Source organism: Hippopotamus amphibius, chromosome 7, assembly GCF_030028045.1.
Source record: "Hippopotamus amphibius kiboko isolate mHipAmp2 chromosome 7, mHipAmp2.hap2, whole genome shotgun sequence".
NCBI lineage: Eukaryota > Metazoa > Chordata > Mammalia > Artiodactyla > Hippopotamidae > Hippopotamus > Hippopotamus amphibius.
In genome coordinates this window covers 134123180-134141621 of record NC_080192.1, presented here as the reverse complement: position 1 = coordinate 134141621, position 18442 = coordinate 134123180, and the positions used below count along the sequence as shown (strand labels likewise).

General features: G+C 34.9%; 1 protein-coding gene across 3 annotated transcripts in view; it reads right to left on the bottom strand.

Annotated features, from left to right (window-relative positions):
• Positions 1-706: 706 nt before the first annotated feature.
• WDR35 (WD repeat domain 35) overlaps positions 707-18442 on the bottom strand; it is a 63721-nt gene continuing 45985 nt past the window's right edge. For all 3 annotated transcript variants that reach the window (XM_057742553.1, XM_057742555.1, XM_057742556.1), the window contains 10 exons: positions 15189-15325; positions 14632-14835; positions 13628-13774; positions 12885-13017; positions 10818-10928; positions 9759-9923; positions 8735-8875; positions 7916-8072; positions 4444-4684; positions 707-3976 (listed from right to left, as the gene is read on the bottom strand). In XM_057742553.1, coding sequence (XP_057598536.1) covers positions 3826-3976; positions 4444-4684; positions 7916-8072; positions 8735-8875; positions 9759-9923; positions 10818-10928; positions 12885-13017; positions 13628-13774; positions 14632-14835; positions 15189-15325 — 1587 coding nt within the window. In that variant the 3' untranslated portion in view covers positions 707-3825. The remainder of the gene's footprint in view (positions 3977-4443; positions 4685-7915; positions 8073-8734; positions 8876-9758; positions 9924-10817; positions 10929-12884; positions 13018-13627; positions 13775-14631; positions 14836-15188; positions 15326-18442) is intronic.

The following is an 18442-nucleotide window of genomic DNA, read 5'->3' as shown; positions in this document are numbered from 1 at the left end:
CAGCCATGCCGCAGGGCTTGCAGAATCTTAGCTCCCCTACCAGGGATCAAACCCTCACCCTCAGCAGTGAAAGCGTGGAGTCCTAACCGCTGGACCACCAGGGAATTTGCATTTCACCTCATTTTTCTTTTCTCCTAAATTCAACTAAAATATAAATGCCTTTTATTTTTAAAAGGTTATTAAGACTTTTTACTCTCATCTATACTCTTTATGTACTTTTGAAATTTTCTACCATGAACATATGTTAGTTTTATACTCAAAAACCAGTAAGTGTTCATTTCTTTTAAAAAATGAACTGAAAAAATAATAAGAATAGACAGTAGGGGGCAACATTGCTATTTTCATTTTAGAAACAGTAGCAATATTTTGGAGCTGTAACATCATCAAATTAGGTACCAGGTACTCTTGATTTTCCATTTAAAATCTGGTAACAATGTTTCCCCCATTTCTGGATGTGAACTCTGTATGGTCTCTAAGGAGTAGTTCCGGGCACCCTCCAGTCATCAGACATTTGCATAGTATCTTTCTAAGTTGTTGCCGTTTTTTCCCCTTTGGTAGTGATATTGTACAACTATTGTGCCTCCTGTCCCTTTCTCCCCTTATCCACTCTGGAGCCCAATACCCTTCCATCCAACCCCCGTCAAAATATTTAAATCAAAACAAGACAAATACCATGTTATCATGAGTTCTAAAGAAAGGATAAATACAATTTTTACCTCAACATTTATTATTTTTATGTTTGTTTTTCACTAATGCCACATAAAACCTAAGATCTCAGCTCTTAGAATACAAAAAGATAATTTCAGGGTTTACATTAGCCAAAAATATGCATATAATATATAGATATACCATATAATAAAATTAGCATTTGTGCATGATAGCAGGTCAACAGGGCTATGCTGCTTCTTAGCACACTGCTTATTCGTGTAGCTTTAGCCATCAGTTCAGGCATCTCAATACTTTGGCCCACCATGCTACTTTGAAACTTAATATTCAGGCCAAATTTTGTGATAAAGAAAAGCATTACTTAAAGGGAGTCAGTTCATAGTTATTACAAGAAGAGAACAACATTTATTATAACGTCTTCAATATAGTGCCTCATTCTGTCTATCCACATTCTCTCCAAGTATTTGTTATACAACTTTGCTTCTCTTTGTCCCTTTAATTAGGGGAGAATTTGTTGCTGGTGTTATCCTGAAATTTCCTTCATGTTGAATAAAACCAGTTTTCAAGCAGGACAGAGGTCTGTCCCCAAGACATTATGGCAGATCACTACAACGTTCGCAGATATAAATCCCAAGCAGTCATAAGCTCTTACAATAGTTGGAAAGATATGTCTGTAGGTATGTGTGCATGTGGTTATATATATGTGTATAAGTATGTATACATACATATACATATGTGATAATTAGGCCTACAGAGCATGAGAGGTTGTTTTTAGAGATTTTGGTTTCTGGATTAAACTGAACAAGAAGTAGTGACAACAACTCAGGATCTATCTGAAATAATTAGTTGGAGGAAACATTCTAGGGCTCAGGTAGCAAGCAATTAATGGCAAATGAGAAGGCTCCAAAAGATATGTTAGGAGAAGTCTGAGGAGTCAACAGCTGATTTTGGAATTGAAGCAAATGGGAGTATAATCAACAAGCAACAGTAAGGGATGAGAAAGGGAAAGAAGAGATACTCAGGCATTAGATCATGGACCGAGAATCACAACGCTGAACATGCAGTCCTGCAGGAATCCTTAAACCTACATCCCTGAAAATCTCTCTCTCACTGATGAAGCAGAGAATAGTTTCATTCCTGAAAATAGAAAGTCTTGTGGGAAGATGTAAGTTCAACAGGAGATATATTCCCTAGGGCTGATTCTTTGTTAGGATGTTATTTTTTGATTTGGGGGACTACTGTATTCTGTCATAAAAAAAATGAAATAGATGAAGTTCATTGTGTTAAACTTAGGTAAGTTAGAAACTTAGGAGACGTGTTAGACACAGTAAATAGAGCATGTGCTGTGTGCCTATATCTAATATTGATGAGGCACTAAGTATTCATGGCACACTAGGTATGCATGAGACTTATAAAGTGCTCAACATGTGTGAGGTCTTGATTCAGTTACCCACTGATGACACTTATTCTGGCCTGTCCTCTGCCCAAGAAATACAGCAGGCTCACGGGCACCTCCAGCTGCGACCAGGTGAGACTGCCTTTTCTATGGAGCAAGTGTGCCTCCCTGGCCTCAGGCACATTCCACTCAACTGGGTCCCCTGGCTCAAATCTCGGCTCTGGTCCTCTTCCTAGCCACACTATCAGGGGGAAGCTGATGAGGCAGAGTAAGTCAGGACGTAAGAACAGTATACAACTCAGAAATCAGGAACTGTAATCTGTCTATCTGACTGGCATTCTACACTAATAGTGTTAACCTATTCCATCACTTTCTCCTTGTTCTTCACAGTATATTTCAAGTTGATTCAATAAACCATGTGATTTGAGCATCTCTTTTTTGGTTTGTAACCCTTCCTATTCCATGACCTCTGGAATGGCTTGCTTGGTAGTGTATTTGGAGGCTACCATTATATCAAGGTGACCTCCCACAAGGCACGTGAACACAGTCCGAGACTTCAAAGACTTCTGGTCTCCTCATTTTATTTAGGCACAGGAGCCCCCTATATATCATGAACTCAGTTAAGCTCTAGTCTAAACCTCCTTTCAGAGCTCACTATTCTCCATCTGCATCAGGCTTAACTTGGCTCTAAAGGACCAAAAACATATCACATTGAGAGAGATAACTAACCTAAGTATTGAAGCTGCAACACCAATCTTGCATATTTCTCTTTGCTGCCTCTACTAAGTATCAGCCAAACTTCAGCAAATCATCTTGATGGACTAGTGCTAGTCTGGTCTGCAGCCATGAAATGACAGGACGTAAGATCATGAGAAATACTAAAGGGAGAACGTTTCAGCTATATAAAACAGGTAAGAAATTACCCATTACTGATTACAATTTTTCTTTTTTAAATTAATGACAATAAGTCAAAACAGATGCATATTAAGAATCACTCCCCACAACCCAAGAGTTGTTTACATAAAGGGCCCAGCTTGGTGACAATGTTTCAAGTAAAACTATAGCTACAAACTAGATGTTTTGTATAAATGTATATCGTTATAAATAGAGCAAAGTATTCCGCACAATAATATGAAGAGTAAAATGCCAAATGCCATCTCTTAGGTGAAACTAAAAGGGTAGATTAAAAAGGAAAAGCTACATAAAAAATAAGCTATTAGAAACAATTCAACTTGTAAAAAAAATGTCTTGAAATGCCTTCTCACTTCTGCAAATAAAATACAGAAGACTTTCAATGCTTATTTAATTAAACACAGCTAGAGTTCTCATTTTCGTATTACAACTGTTTAACCTCCTTCTAATACAGGTTATGTCAGTTCCCTAAATTCAACTTCGCTCCATTCCCACACTTCCCCATTCCTCCCTGCCAAGATTTTCTAATGCATTAGTAACCGTAACACTGTGAGAAAAATTTTCTCATTTGGAATATTTTCATAGTATCATATAACCAACCACAAGACAGATAGACAGATACATAAGACAAGCAGACAATATGGTCCATTTCCATGCATTTTATATGAAAATCAGCATCATTATTTCATAGTTGTATTTTTACACAAAATTTTATATATGTATATATTACGTATTTTATATATATATATAATGTTTATAAAAATACAACTATGAAATAATGATGCTTATTTACATATATAAAGTCAACATTATTATATAAACTCTCCTATTATATGTAATTTGTCATTTCTTCATCCCACTGCACTGTGGCATAAAGGACAGAAGTTGTAGTTACTTATTTCCTGAGCGAGGACACAGTGCTTGCACACGCTGCACATCCAGAACTGATATTCAGTGATTGGGCTTCCCGTGGCAACACATGTCGGCAGTTTCCCTTCCCCTCTGTAAAAACAAGAGGGAAAACAATTATACTTTAAAACTTCTGGGACTTCCCTGGTGGTCCAGTGGTTAAGACTCCACGCTCCCAATGCAGGGGACCTGGGTTTGATCCCTGGTCAGGGAACTAGATCCTGCAAGCCGCAACTAAAGATCCCACATGCCACAACTAAGACCCAGCGCAGCCAAATAAATATTAAAAAAAAAAAAGCTTCTAATTACTTAAAACTTTATTACACTAAAAAAACTGAAGAATGAAAAACATTTCAAGGTAAATTTCAAATAAAAAACTTTTCCTACAGTGAGAAAATAAAGTATTAATACACTTATGAGACTAAATAAAATAGGGTATAATGTTAAAGTAGATGACTTCAAAATTTAGTGCTTTATTATATTACACTATTTAGATATTAAAATTCCAAGCTTCTAGTAAGGTGTTATAGAATGACATCTACTAGTTACATTTAGCCTACCCTTCAAGAAGGCTGTCCAATTCAGATTTTCTGTTATCTTTTGGAGTATGTTTGGTGAAGATTTCTAGAGCAAGATCTTCATATTGCTGTTTCTGTTCCGAACTTAGGGTCTCTAAAGATTCCAGTTTAATAAAAGCTTTTGAACAAGTGCCAAAAGCTCTACTGGCGCATGCACAGAGCGCTAACAGAGAGTAGATCTCAACGGCAGGGATAATGTCTTCATAGTCTCTCAGGTGAAGAGCTAGGAAACAGAAGACAGTTTGGACTTTTTAAAGCAATCATGATATCATGAACATGCATGGGAAAGAATCTATGTAAAGCTGTTTCAGTTTAACCTACATGAACTCTAGAAAACTTAAAGAAAACGGTGGTAGGTGATCTGAGAACGAGTAGGAGGAAGGAGGCCACGTGGTCTCCACATTCTGTAAGGTCAGCTAACAGCTCAGGGCCTATAAAAGTAACATCACCAATGATGCACGTGGCTGTGCCGCTTAGAAATATATACACAGACCAAAAATCACTGGTGTCAAAACACACATCTTTTGTTCCATATAAATATGTTAGAAATTTCTGTGGATTCTCAAGATATCATGTTTCTTTTTATTAAAAAAACAAAGCATGAAATCATACATTTTCTCTTTGTGTTTCTTTGAACAGATTACTGCTTTTCTGTTTGTCTGACTGAAACAACAGAATTTTGAGGAAAAAAGAAGTGAAAATGAGACTCTAAGTTGTCAGTTCAGACAATTTATTTTGACAGCTACCATAGCTTATTTTCAGTTTTTCTACACCAGAGATATAATCTCTTTCTTAAAAATGCACTGCACAATTAATATCAGATTGATAACCAAATTGTATCTTTTTATTCTCTAGACCTTGCAGTTTTAAAAATATCTTGTTATAGTATAATATTGGGAATTTCACAAAATAATTTAAAACAACATAATCATGTATTTTATGATTAGATTCCTATAAACTGGCATTGGGATTAAGTGTTTACAACAAAGTTCAGTGGAAGAAATTTATAAAAGGGAAATTCACTGAGTTACAATAAAGGATACCCTCCAATTTCACAGGTTCACAGGCAATAATTTACAGAGTATACATTGTTTCAGATCATTTTATCACTGAACAACAAAAATATTAAAGCATATGGATATCTTCACCCACTAGGTAAAGAATCTCAAGTTAAAAGTACAATTTGTCTTATAGTAAGTCTAGAAACTGTGCACAAATTATATAAAATACAACTGTTTTATACAGTGCATAATTTATATCACATATTAACCAGTTAAGATTAAATGAAGGTCAGTTATAAACATATAAAAACAAAAATGATTCCTATGTATAGCTGATAATCAATTAGAAAAAATGTACAGTCCCCAGTGCTAACAATGACAAAAACAGGAATATACTACAAAAGAAATGTACAGAGCACACAAGAAGAAAACTACAGAACTTTAGAGAGAAACACAGATATACAAAAGGTTTTTAAAAATTGATGTGAGAAAACAATATTGTAAACATATCAATGGATAAGAAATCCAGGATATATTTACATATGGGAAAACTCAATACTGTATACATATCAATGGTCCCAATATTAATACATTAAATTAATGCAATTCTAATTCAAAATCCAATAGGACTTCATTGAAACTCCTCCTACCTTCATAAAGATTCTAAAGTGAATCTGAATGAACAAATGCAAGCAAGTACCAAAATGTTTTTCGTAAGAGTAATGAAGAATAACAGAAATTCCAGATATTAAAATGTAAAAGTAAGGTAAATAAGAGGACAGTACAGACACAGAGATCCACGTCTAGAATATAACAGCCTAGGAAGAGGTTAAGAAAATGTGTGTATTTAGTTTCATAAAGGTAGAATTTCAAATCTGTAAGGCATGAGTAAGTTTTCAATAAATGGTTTTGGAATAACTAAGAAGTTAAATAAAATATAATATTTAATAACCTTGAAGTGAAGGACTTCCTGAGCACGACCCCTATCAAGACGGATTGACAGGAGTGCATAAAAAGCCACTGTCAGTATCATCATCATGGCTACCACTCTTGAGGGCTCACAGTATCCAGGCTCTATAATAGTAAATTTTCTTTTCATAAATTTCTCACTTAATCCCCAGAACAACCCTATGAAGAAGATGCTATTAGCCCCACTTTTCACAAAAAGAAACTTAAGCTTAGAGAGGTTCAGCAATTGTAACTTACAAATGCCAGGGACTATCAACAGCTATGGCAGAGGGTTACTATATATAATTTCTAAACAGCTCTTACAAAAACAACGAATAAAGAAAAAGTCATCACTATAGAAGTCCAGAAACATGCAAATAAAAGAGTTTCTCTTTCTTTTAAAGGTGGTGTCATTGTACTACAGACTGATGATGTATTAGTGTGTGATGTGTTAGTGATGGCGATTTCACAGTGGCCCAAGCACGTGACCCAGGGTGGATGGTGACAGTGCCGGCAGTGCTGCCGGCCCATCAGAAAGTACTGTGACGATTTAGTCATTCATAGGCTTTGCTGTATAACATAATGCTCACAATTACGCTCTTTTGGAGTTAACATATCTAAACTCGAGGATACCATTAAACCGGAAGTGAAGATCCTGATTCTACATGTAAATAATCTTCCATCAATTACAGTACATAAATACGATGGCACTTTATAGAGCTATTAAAAATGACAGCACAGATCTACGTTTACCAACGTGCAACGATAACTGCAATAAATATACTGTTGAGGGTAAAAAGCAAGCTCCGGAGCAACATACATTGTGTGATATTATTTTAAATAAAACTACACAATTTTACAGGTTTGGAGAAATGTCTAAAAGGAGGTTCACCCAAATGTTAGCAATGATTATCTCCAAATTATAAGATTATCTTATAAATTATTACATTATTTTACTTTTTTGTATTTTTTTTCTCCTTTGGTTGAAATTATTACATAAGTAACATTTTTATAAAAAAAATTTAACATATAGTTAAATGCTATAGAAATCTATCTACTAATATGGAAATATTTTATAACATGTTTTTTAAAAAGGACACATATTTTATATAATTACTATGTAAAATATAATACATATTACAGATATTACATATTAAATATGTAAATATTTATATATATACATACAAATACACAAAAGGATATGGACTGGGCTATTAAGTGTTTAAGTGACAGCGAATGCTAGAAACGTTCTTTTTGCTTATCTCAAACTTCTGGTTTTTCTGTGAACCATACATAATGCTTTCCATGTATTAAAAAATAAAAAGAACTTCAAAAAGGGAATGTGAAAAACAAATCGTGGATATCAAATCTCAAACATATGAAAATAAATCCACAGAAAACAATGTGTTATTGACATTAATATAAGGGCAACGTGAAGGAGCTGGCCCCTCATATTCAATCTGTGATTTTTTAGACATGTTACATACATTGGGTAATATGCCCACCTGTCTTCAAGGCAGTGTCCACATAGCCCTCGTAGAGCTGCCTCTGCGCCAGTATGAAGAAGTGGTAAGCCTCAGCCCCTCTCCAAGCATTATCTGTGAAACGACTAGTTGTAGACAGAACTTCTTCTTCCAGCAAACCAGCCAAAGCAGAAGTGGCCTACAAGTAAAGCAGACCCACATTTTCTGTCAGCACAATCCTAACAATGGTCCTTCCAATAGAAATGATTTCTGAACCTGTTATACATTAAAATACCTAAATTAGCAGATTTTATCATTACAAAACTGTCACTACAGACTTTATTTCTCCATTATAATTCATATTTTGTTAAACCGATATGATCAAATTTTTTCTTCAGTTTTATTTAGGTATAATTGACAAATCAAATTGTAAGATACTGGAAGTGTACATCATGGTGATTTGTATATGGATATATTGTAAAAGGACTCTCCTTCCCATGGTATGATCAAATTTTTAAATAGAATTGATTAAACTTTAAGTTAATATAAGGCTCATTTACACATTAAAATAATATACATATTTTAGGAAAGTTTTTAAAACTCACTGATTAGAAAGGATTTACCAAGTAAGGAATTTAAGCAAAGATTACAGATTAATGAAAAAATAATTTTCAATATTTCCAAGTTGAAATGTCTAAATGTGAGTGCTAATTCCAAATCAGTCATTCCTTTGCCTCATATCATTTAAGAAAATAAATGCAAACAAGTAAATTAAATGGCTTGTCCATAAAGAGAGATTTCATAGTTTTTTTCCCCTTAAATACTTCAGATGACTTACTGTTACTTAACGTTCTACCTTACCTCTGAGTTCTTTCCTTTAACTTTTCCTCGTTGGGCATTTTTCATTTGTTCATGGTACTGCTCTATAAGTAAAGCTGACAGTACATAGAGCTTCTTAACACGTAAAGGTTTAGTTCTTTTCTTTGCCTCTTCATCTGCAATCTTTAAACATTTAAAGAATTGGGAGAAGATATTGCTTAATCTACATTTGTACAAATATTATCATTTCTGAAATATGATTCTCTAAAAAAAGGAGGAAAGTCACTAGGGTGGAATATAAATACCACCCATTTATGATAAATACTTTAAAACCCATTTTCTTTTCCTTAGTACTGATAAGTACTTAGTTCTTTCCTTAGTATTTAGCCATTGGAGTTAGAACTCAAAACAATTTTAGAAAATAACAGATGCTGATAAATAAGTCAATCAGAATGAGGAAAGCTTTCATAGAATGGATAGTATTTTATATAACAAAGAGATTTTGAAAATGATGTTCCAAGTACCCAGAGATAAGATGGCTTTAACATGACACATCTTTCAGAAATTTAAATTTATTTAAATGATTCGGAGGGAAATTTTTCCTTTGTCATTAAATCAAATAGGAAAAGTATACACTAGAATATAAAATTTGCATACATTAATACTGTACTAGTCTTGTTCCCTCCAAATGCATACTATGAAAAGTGTAATGTCTTTAAAACTTGCAAATTTGAATGCACTTAAAATTTTGTTATCAACAGGATTTAAATTCCAGTTAAGGAAATTTGTACTCTATGGTCCCTGAAAATTCTATAATTCTTTGTTAACTTTGGTATTAAGTAAATATAAAATTGTTTAGGTATCAATAAGGTGCTAATATTAAAAAACAGCCTTTTTAATAAAAGGTAGTAATACTAAGATAACACATAATTATAGCAGTAATAAATGAGAGGGATTTTGCTATAACAAATATTTGTTTCCAAAGAATGGAAAATGTATTCTTTAGTATATAAGAAAATATTGGTAACTAGAACAAACCAAATACTCACCAAGATTATGACATTACCTTAAACATCAGCTTGGCAGCATCATAAAAGTAACTGGCTTTCCGATAGAGTTCTATGGCATCAAGAATTTTATTCTTTTCCAATAAATGGGATGCATACCTCGCTAAGAGGGAACCAATTTCTTTCATACTATGACTTTTAGCCAATTCAACAGCTTTGTTCCACTGGGGAAAAATATATATAACATACAATTACCCAAGCATTTACAGTCAGATATGTCTTAAAATACACACAATAAAGCTTTAAGTTTATCATAATAAACAACACTGTATCAAAATAAAAAACTGGTATATGTTTTTAAAAATCACTTAGAATCAGAGCAATTACAAATTTTAGGAATAAAACGTGTCAAAATGATCAAATGCTCTAAGACTGATTTGCTTAAGAAGTAAATCAGTTAATGTTTATAATCACATTAATCTTATAATTCTAATTTTGCACAAACTATGAGAAAGATACATTTGTTTATAATGCAATTATAATGCAATTTCAGTTAAGAAAAAGTCCTATCAGATTTCACATTTAAAAGTTATTTTTATAAAGCAAATGAATCTTTATAAAATAAGAAAATACTTAAAAGAATACATTGATAGTCAACAATTTCAACATTTCTGCATTTTAATTTTAGTTAAATTCCAGCTTTTAAAAATATCAAATACATGTCTTCCATAAAGGGAAAGGAAAACAGATTTGCCAAAAAAAAAAATATTGATAAAGTAACTCAATTCCTTCCTCTTGTAATGACCATTAACTGAGCCTTCTTTGGAAACAAAACCCAACCCTAATAAAATGCAGAAAATTATGAAATTACTTCCAGACAAAAACTTGCCAGACTAAAAGCACAGGCTTTGTTCAGGTTCCCATACTAAGTTAGTTATGAGTGGGTCACCCTTAATAATAGCACTTCAAGAGGTAAGTGCAAATTCCAACATTTTCTCGGTCCTCAACTAAGTTAAGAGACTATCTGCCTCCTTTCACAAAATCCGCCTCAAGCTCTCCAACCCTTACTGGCAAGTCTTTAAAGCATCAATAGGGTGACTTATTTTTCAGTTCCTTACTTGGTTGAGATGTACACAGGTATCCACTGCTGCTTTTGGTTGATTACATTTCAAAAACGCAGTCACTGCTTGTTCACACATTCCAACTCTCACAAACATTTGTGCTATTTCCTGTGGACAAAACAATACTATCAGATTTCACAGGACAAGGAAATCACTTATATTTTAACTTATAAAACTCCACAGGGACATAAGAATATAAAATTTACTGGTGGCTACAGCAATTTTTCCTTTAAACGGACATAGGGGCAGAGGCTACAAATCAGAAAGGATGCTAAAGTATCACCTTCTATAAAAATCCACGCTTCACTGGCTCACAGCACGGATATGATTTTCAACCAGATTCTGAAGATGTTGCACTCTTATCGTCTCTCAGTTCAGTAGCCAGTTTACAGAAATACCAAGCTCCAAAACAAATCCCACACTAGTGGGTAAAAAAAAAAACCCTTTAAGGCAATTGATGTTAATCATCAATTAGAGGCTTAAGGGAAACCTCACACTCACAGGGCTCTCAGATACCTATATAAAGCAATGCCCCAGACAAGCTGGCCGTTCATCAGTTCAGGAAGCTAGACCAAAAACAGAGAAGGAGATCCACGACAACCACCGATCATAGCCATTGGGCTGAACTTGCCATTTTCAGCATATCAATCACTTTTTTTCTTTCTTAATATCTAACTGGTCAGAGTTTTTCTCTCCCCATCCCTACTCCTACAATATTTTGGGATATATCATAAAAGTACAATTTTATACACAACTATCTTTTTTAAAGCAATGCTTATATTTTTTCTGATTATAAAGTAATACATTCTTATGATAAAAAAAATTAGAAAATATGAAAAAGTAAAGGTACTCATACTCTTATTCCCATAAGAAACCTCTCTCCAGATTCTGGTGGAACTTCCTAACATCTGCGTCCTACGAATACATGTGTACATGTATGTTTGTGAATGTATTGTAATCATATTATACATAGTTTTGTATCCTGTATTCCTCACTTAAATATTTTCTACATTTTCCCATATTATTAAAAAATCCTCCAAAACTTGATTTAAAATTTCCAGTACTACTTAAAAATTTTAATTATTTTAATTATTTAATTATTATAGCTATAATTACTTAGTATTTAATCAGCAATATTACTAGTCTGGATACCATCCAGCAACATTTTTTCTGTGTCATCAGACACATCTAACAGGTGACAGTATAATGTCGGAGACACTGTCCCTAATCCCAGGGTAATAAGTAATTTCAGTTTTCCTACTCTAGTAAACACATAAAATTGAGAATAAGGGTGTGTGAAGATGCCATTATTACAGGGATAACTGCTCTAATTTGCACTAGAGAAAAGAACTGAATTACCAGAATTCTATACTCACCTACTATGTAACTGGCAAAATTTTGTGGCAGAACCCACAACTGATACACATCCAGACCCTGTGGCTGAGAGCTACTACCTCTCCAGGTATTGTACAACTCAGTGCTTTACATTTCAGATAAACAAACAAAACACAAGCTCACTTACATTATTCAACAATTAAAGAGCCTTAAAAAGAAAATTTAGAACCAAGTTACAGAGAACGCTGCTTTTAGTTTCCTTTTTTTTAACATTAAATCCTTTATTGTTAATATAACCTAATAAAAGTCAAGCTATCTTTTTAAACTTTTCTTATAGCAAATTTCAAACATACATGTATACACACTACTCCCCTGACCCACTTCAAATCATTTTGCAGTGAATCTCTGAAAACATATCATTTCATCTGTAAATATTTCATGTGTTCAGCTAATTTTTTAAAGCAACTTTACAAAACTAACAAGCCTACACAAGACTGTGGTCATGTTAAAATAGCAGGCATATCACTGATATTTTTCCTCTTCATTTTGAACCATTCTGTAATACTGGTAAATTGTTTTCATAACTAAAGCATCATTCCATGTCTAAGAAACTGTAAAGTTACAGTTAATTTTTTATTTTCTAAATTGCAGAGGACATTTCCTGACTACAACATAAAAACCCTATAAAGTAACCTAACAACTCCAAAAACTGAAATTTATAACACCTACTGGAAGCAACTTGTGGTTTTCTGGAAGTGAACTGGCAAGATTCTCCAATCCCTCATAATCCTCTAACATGTAATAACACTCAGCTAAGCGTTCCTGGTTCCGGCCTTGTACATAATATTGTACAGCATTCAACCTATGGAAAGAAAAAAAACTTTTAAAACTAATGTGAATCTCCTAATAAATAAGCACTTTTACCAAAATTGTTCTTTCATTAGAATGCCAGTTCTAGTACTACTCTAATCATCTTTAGTTACAGAATGTCTTTGAAGCATATAAATTGAAAAAAAACAAAAAAACAAAAAACGCGTAGCATATTTTAGTTACCACATTCTTTGAACATTTTAAGAAATATTGTTTTAATCTGTTATACAGTTGTATTTCCAAATAGTGACGTAAATAAGTAAGCATACTGATCAAAATGATAACTGAAGAATAAAAGCCAGTGATTTCTGAAAATAATCTATAATAACAAAACAAGCAAATATAAACTGTGGCCTCAAACAGTAGAAAGCTACCTGGAGCTAAAGTGTAAGTCTTCTGGGCTTTGAAACTCCAAAGTCTTCAGAGCTTACCCGACAGCCTGAAGGAGCTCTTGCTCCTCAGTGTGAATCTAGAGATATGTGCACTTGGGATCTGGAAAGATGGTCTTCATTTCCCTAGCGTTACTTCACAGGGAAGTACTCAGGCAGTTACAATTTTAAGGGCTGAATGAGTGGATGAGGGCATCCAGATAGGTCACCTACCACTTCTGTCGATCAGCAAAGTAGTCTCCGATGGCATTGTGGGCTTGTTCCAGGAGACTGTCATCAGCATCACCAGATCCAGTTTTCAGGATTTGGAGTACTCGAAACCAATCTCCCAACTTCAGCCGGAGGCCAATAGCCAAATCTCTACAAAAAATGACATTCATTCATTCATTCACTCAACAAGTATTTATCAAGTGCCTAGGTTCAATGGTGCTAGGTTCAATTCTAAGGTACTAAGAATACACAGCAATGAAGAGACAGAGAAGGTAACTCTCCAAACATTTTAGAAATTTAGCCTGACCAGGTAAGAGGCAATGGGAGAACCTGTAATAGGAGAAAGGAAACAATGTCCTGCCTCTTGTTTTCCTAGACTTTCAATTGACTTGGCAAAATAATAACTTAAATAATAATCACTACTTTTCATCAATTTCTTAGATATGATCAGGCTTATTTCATGTTTATATGTTTGGTTTTTTATTTCTCTTCAGGGCTTAAGTTGTATTAGCAATCTCCTGAAAGTACAAATAATAAAAATTAGACATAATGTTCACAGCTGAAATGAAGTTCATACAGTATTTTATATAAATAAACATGAAACATAAAGAATAAAACTCAATCCCTAAATACCTTTGATTTTTATTTCATGCTCCTTGACAACTGAAAATTAAATAATGGCCTAAACTAAAAAAGAGAACTCAAATAATGAACGTTATAATAAATGAGAAAGCCTCTGGTCTCTGCAGTCATATACATGTTTTTCCTACCAAATGAAAAGAAATCTCCCATAGCCAGTCATTAACATTACATAAAAACAGAGAAGAAAGCTGCCCCCAAATTACAATGCATAAATTAATGAAGGTCATGTAGACTATCTTGGCTGTAATCCAAACTAAAATTATTTTCTAAAAGAAATGGTATGATACACTTAGTCTACTTTACAGTCCTCATTTGCAAAAAAAAAAAAAAAAAAAATCGCAGATGCCTGCACCTTCATCACTCACCTTCTGTCCATATCGAGATACATCCTTTCAGCCTCTTCGAACCTGCCAAAGTAGGCAGCCACTTCCGCCTGCTTCATGGACTCGCTCTGCAGGTTTCCCAGGCGCTTCACAAACTTAATGCCTTGGTAATCTTTGCAGCGCACAAACGCTTGCTCTGCAGTGTGCAAATCCAGGTTCTGAAGAGCCGCTTCAGCCAGCAGGCGCCTTTATTCAACAGAGAAACAGAAAAGCCTATGGCGAATTAGGGATAAACAAGTCTTGAATCAGAATTCAAGGATTACACCTATTGTTTCTAGTGCAACATGGTGGAAAGTGATGATTTTAACACATTTATACATGTTTTATATAATATTATGCTTATGCTGAATACTTCTGAATCTAAAATAAATTTCTATATTTTAAAAAGAAGAACAAGAAGGGAAGCCCATTCCCATCAGGAGCCTAGTATGAGAGCAGGGGAGGACACAGCTGAGACTTTACACCTGAAACTTTGGGAGGTTTTACTTATTTATTTATTTTAATTTTTTTTTTTTTTTTACTTATCTATTTTTATATACCAAAGTCGGGGGTGTGGATTATCCTCTATGAATTGAGATGCATCCTCGATTCCAACCTTCTCAATCAGTGCTCGGCTATCTCTCAGGGACCGAATCTCAAAGTTAATGATATAATCCTTGTTTGGATATTCTGGATTCTAAAAGTAAAGAGGAAAAGAAAGAAATTCAAATAGTTGCCTTTAGAGTATGTATTTCTTTTCTTTTTTTACAGCAAAAACAGCAAACAATTGCATCATAAAATGAGCAAAATTGGGAAGAAAAGAATTCCCATGTGTGGGTCTTCTGAATTATCTGGAAAACACCCACATCCCATAAGGGAAGTCCCTCCTGAGGCGATCAGGCTGCCTGTGGGGAAAAGAGGGCAGTAGTAGAAGGCGTCCCTTACAATGATGCAGCCTTGTTTCCCTCGGCTCAAAACGTCTTTTCCCAGGAGCTACTCTCTTCCCATCCTAAGTGCCGCCAGCCTCCACTGGAGCAGAAAACACCATGTGCAGGGCCTCTACCTCTCACTCCTTAGTCTCCTCTTTCCCTGCATCACATGCTGTTGGGCAGCGGACAAATTAAAAAAAAAAAAAAAAGAAAGAAAGAAAGAAAGAAAGAAAACAAAAGGGGCTGATTTTCATCACTACTTTCCTTTTATAATTTAGCAGGGTGACAAAAAAAAAAAACCCCAAATTTAAAGGCCAGTCTTGCAGTAAAGAACTAGCTAATGGCCAAAGAAAGGAAACAAACATAACGAACTCACTCATGTTCTTCATATTCCAAGTAATGAAAAAGTGAAGCATACAAGAAAATTAGAGCCCCCATGTGTAAAAGAGTAATGGCTTCCAGGGACCCGAGTTCTCTAAAAAGGTAAACTGAGCCACACGTACCCCTTCCTCACTCTGCAACTGAACCACTGTATCTAGAAACTGAAAAGTTCTTAGGGAACTCTGTACAAAGAAGGACGGAAAGGGCATGAGGTTTGGATTTAAACAGTCCTAAGCTCAAATCCCAATTCCATCCCGTGTTGGTTATGTAGCAGCTCTTTCTAGAACCTGCCCTGCCCCACTCCCTACCCACTCAGGAAGCCAGGGCCATCTTCCCCAAATATAAACCTAATGATGTCATTCTCCTGCCTTACTCGCCCACTGACTCCAGGATCAAGTCCAAACTCCACAGCAAGGCATACGAGGTCCCTCAGACCTGGGCCCCCCTTCCCCATTACCTCTCCCCAGCCTCGTTTCTGCCAGCACTACAGTTACACACACCAGCTTTGAAGCCAGGCAACTTGGAGTCAAATCATGGTTTTGCCTACTGCTAACTGGGTATCACTGGCAAATCAGCTTATTTCTCCAAGCCTCAGATTCTTCCTCTGAAAAAATGGGATAGTAATCAAACTTACTTCCTGGTATTGTGAGGATGAAATGAGGTAACACATATCAAACACTGAGCACAACACCTAGCTGTGCTACTCACATTCAGAACCGACCCAATGCTCCCTTGCTTCAGACCTTTGAAGAGATACACCTACTGACAGAACCACAGCACCCCTGACTCTTTTCCAGTTGCTAAAGTTCTTCTCTCTCTCCCCAACTCCTCTACTCGAAGCCAGGAACTGTCTTACTGGCTCTCAATAAATATTTGCTGAGTCAATGAAGAGGTGAACTTTGGGCAAATCATCTTAGGCACTAAGAGCCTTCCTCATCTAAAAATGCAGTCTGTGTAATATCTACCAGGTACAGTTGTAATGACAAACAAACCACTCATACAAAGGAACTTTAGTGAATGTTAATTCCCTTCCTTTTCCTCCTGCACTCTTTCTTCTCTAGTCTGCCAAGAAATTTCTCATGTTGTTTCTTTTTCCTATCTTATTGAAATATAGTTGGCATGCAACATTGTATCAGTTTTAGGTGTACAATACTCATGTTGTTTCTTAAAACTGTATGCTTGAAGGAATCCAAAATTCAGCTAAATATTTCCTGGGTCAACAAGGCCTCAGAGGGAACTAAAGTATGACAATATTCTTTTCTTTATGGCTTTGCATGTAGTAAGTCAGACAGACAACAAAATTGTCACAGAGAACCTAGTTTCCCTCACAGTTTAACAACCCCTGCCAGTAAACCGGGCAATAATACCGTAGTTATTCTTTATCCTAGGATTAGATATGCATAAAATGTGTCCAGTGTATCAAGGATTTTAAAGTACATCTAACCAGTTTAAATATGTGTTTTAAAAAATTCTTCATAAAAGTCAATATAATCATCAGAGCAACAACATTACAGGCAGTTTTAAGCATTCCAGAATTTAAGGCAATCAGCAACTATGAGCCTTTCTTGAAAAAAACTATAATGATGAAATCCAGCCAACTAAAAGTTTAATCAAAATTAAGAACTCATGTACAGAGGAAATGTAGAAAAAGACTTGTAATAGCTTTCAGTTAAATATAAGACTAAACAGCTGGCAATTAGGGTTACAAAACAAAATGTAAATGTTCTAAATCTTGACAGCATAAAAATAACAATATGCCTAACAAAAAAAGGAGAAGAAGAGAGAGAAATGTAAGAACATCATCTTTTAGAGTGGACAATCAATACTATCAAAAATTAAGATGTAGTTTAAAAGCAAGAACCTCTTAGTTTTTCATAGTTTTTTTCTTAACCCTGAAAAACAGTATCATTTGTGGTGAAAAATAATTATCTAATGTTGAACAGTTCCTTCAGATTCACTGTCACGTTATTAAATTAAAATTAAATTGAACACTAACAAAGCAGATTGTACAGTGATGCCATTTTTATAAAATTACTTCTGTTTATTTATCTAATCTATCAAATCTATCTTTCCATATACCAGTTACAGTGATACAGAATAATGTTCTGATGTTTATCTAATGTTAATCACTAACTTGCAATAGAACCTCAGACCTTCCTTTTTGAATTTGGCCACTGATAGCTTTCAAGCCTCACCCCTCCCCCTTCCCCTTCCACCTCACATCTGGACAAGCTGATAAAAAAGCATAAGTGTTCCATCCTTTGGTGCCACAGGAGTTTTAAACCACACATATCTCTACCTACCCATGGGAACCCTCATCCTAGCCCCGCTCTCTAACTACCCAAAAAACCCAAGCCCATCTCCTTTCCCTGCTCTCACACCAATTTTGGACCAACTTAGGAAGCCTATCCTTTCTCCCCTAAAAGCTCATTACGTAGGTTAAGACCTTTTTACACCCTTTTGGTATGTCCGTGGTATCATTACTCTTCACATGCAAACCAAAT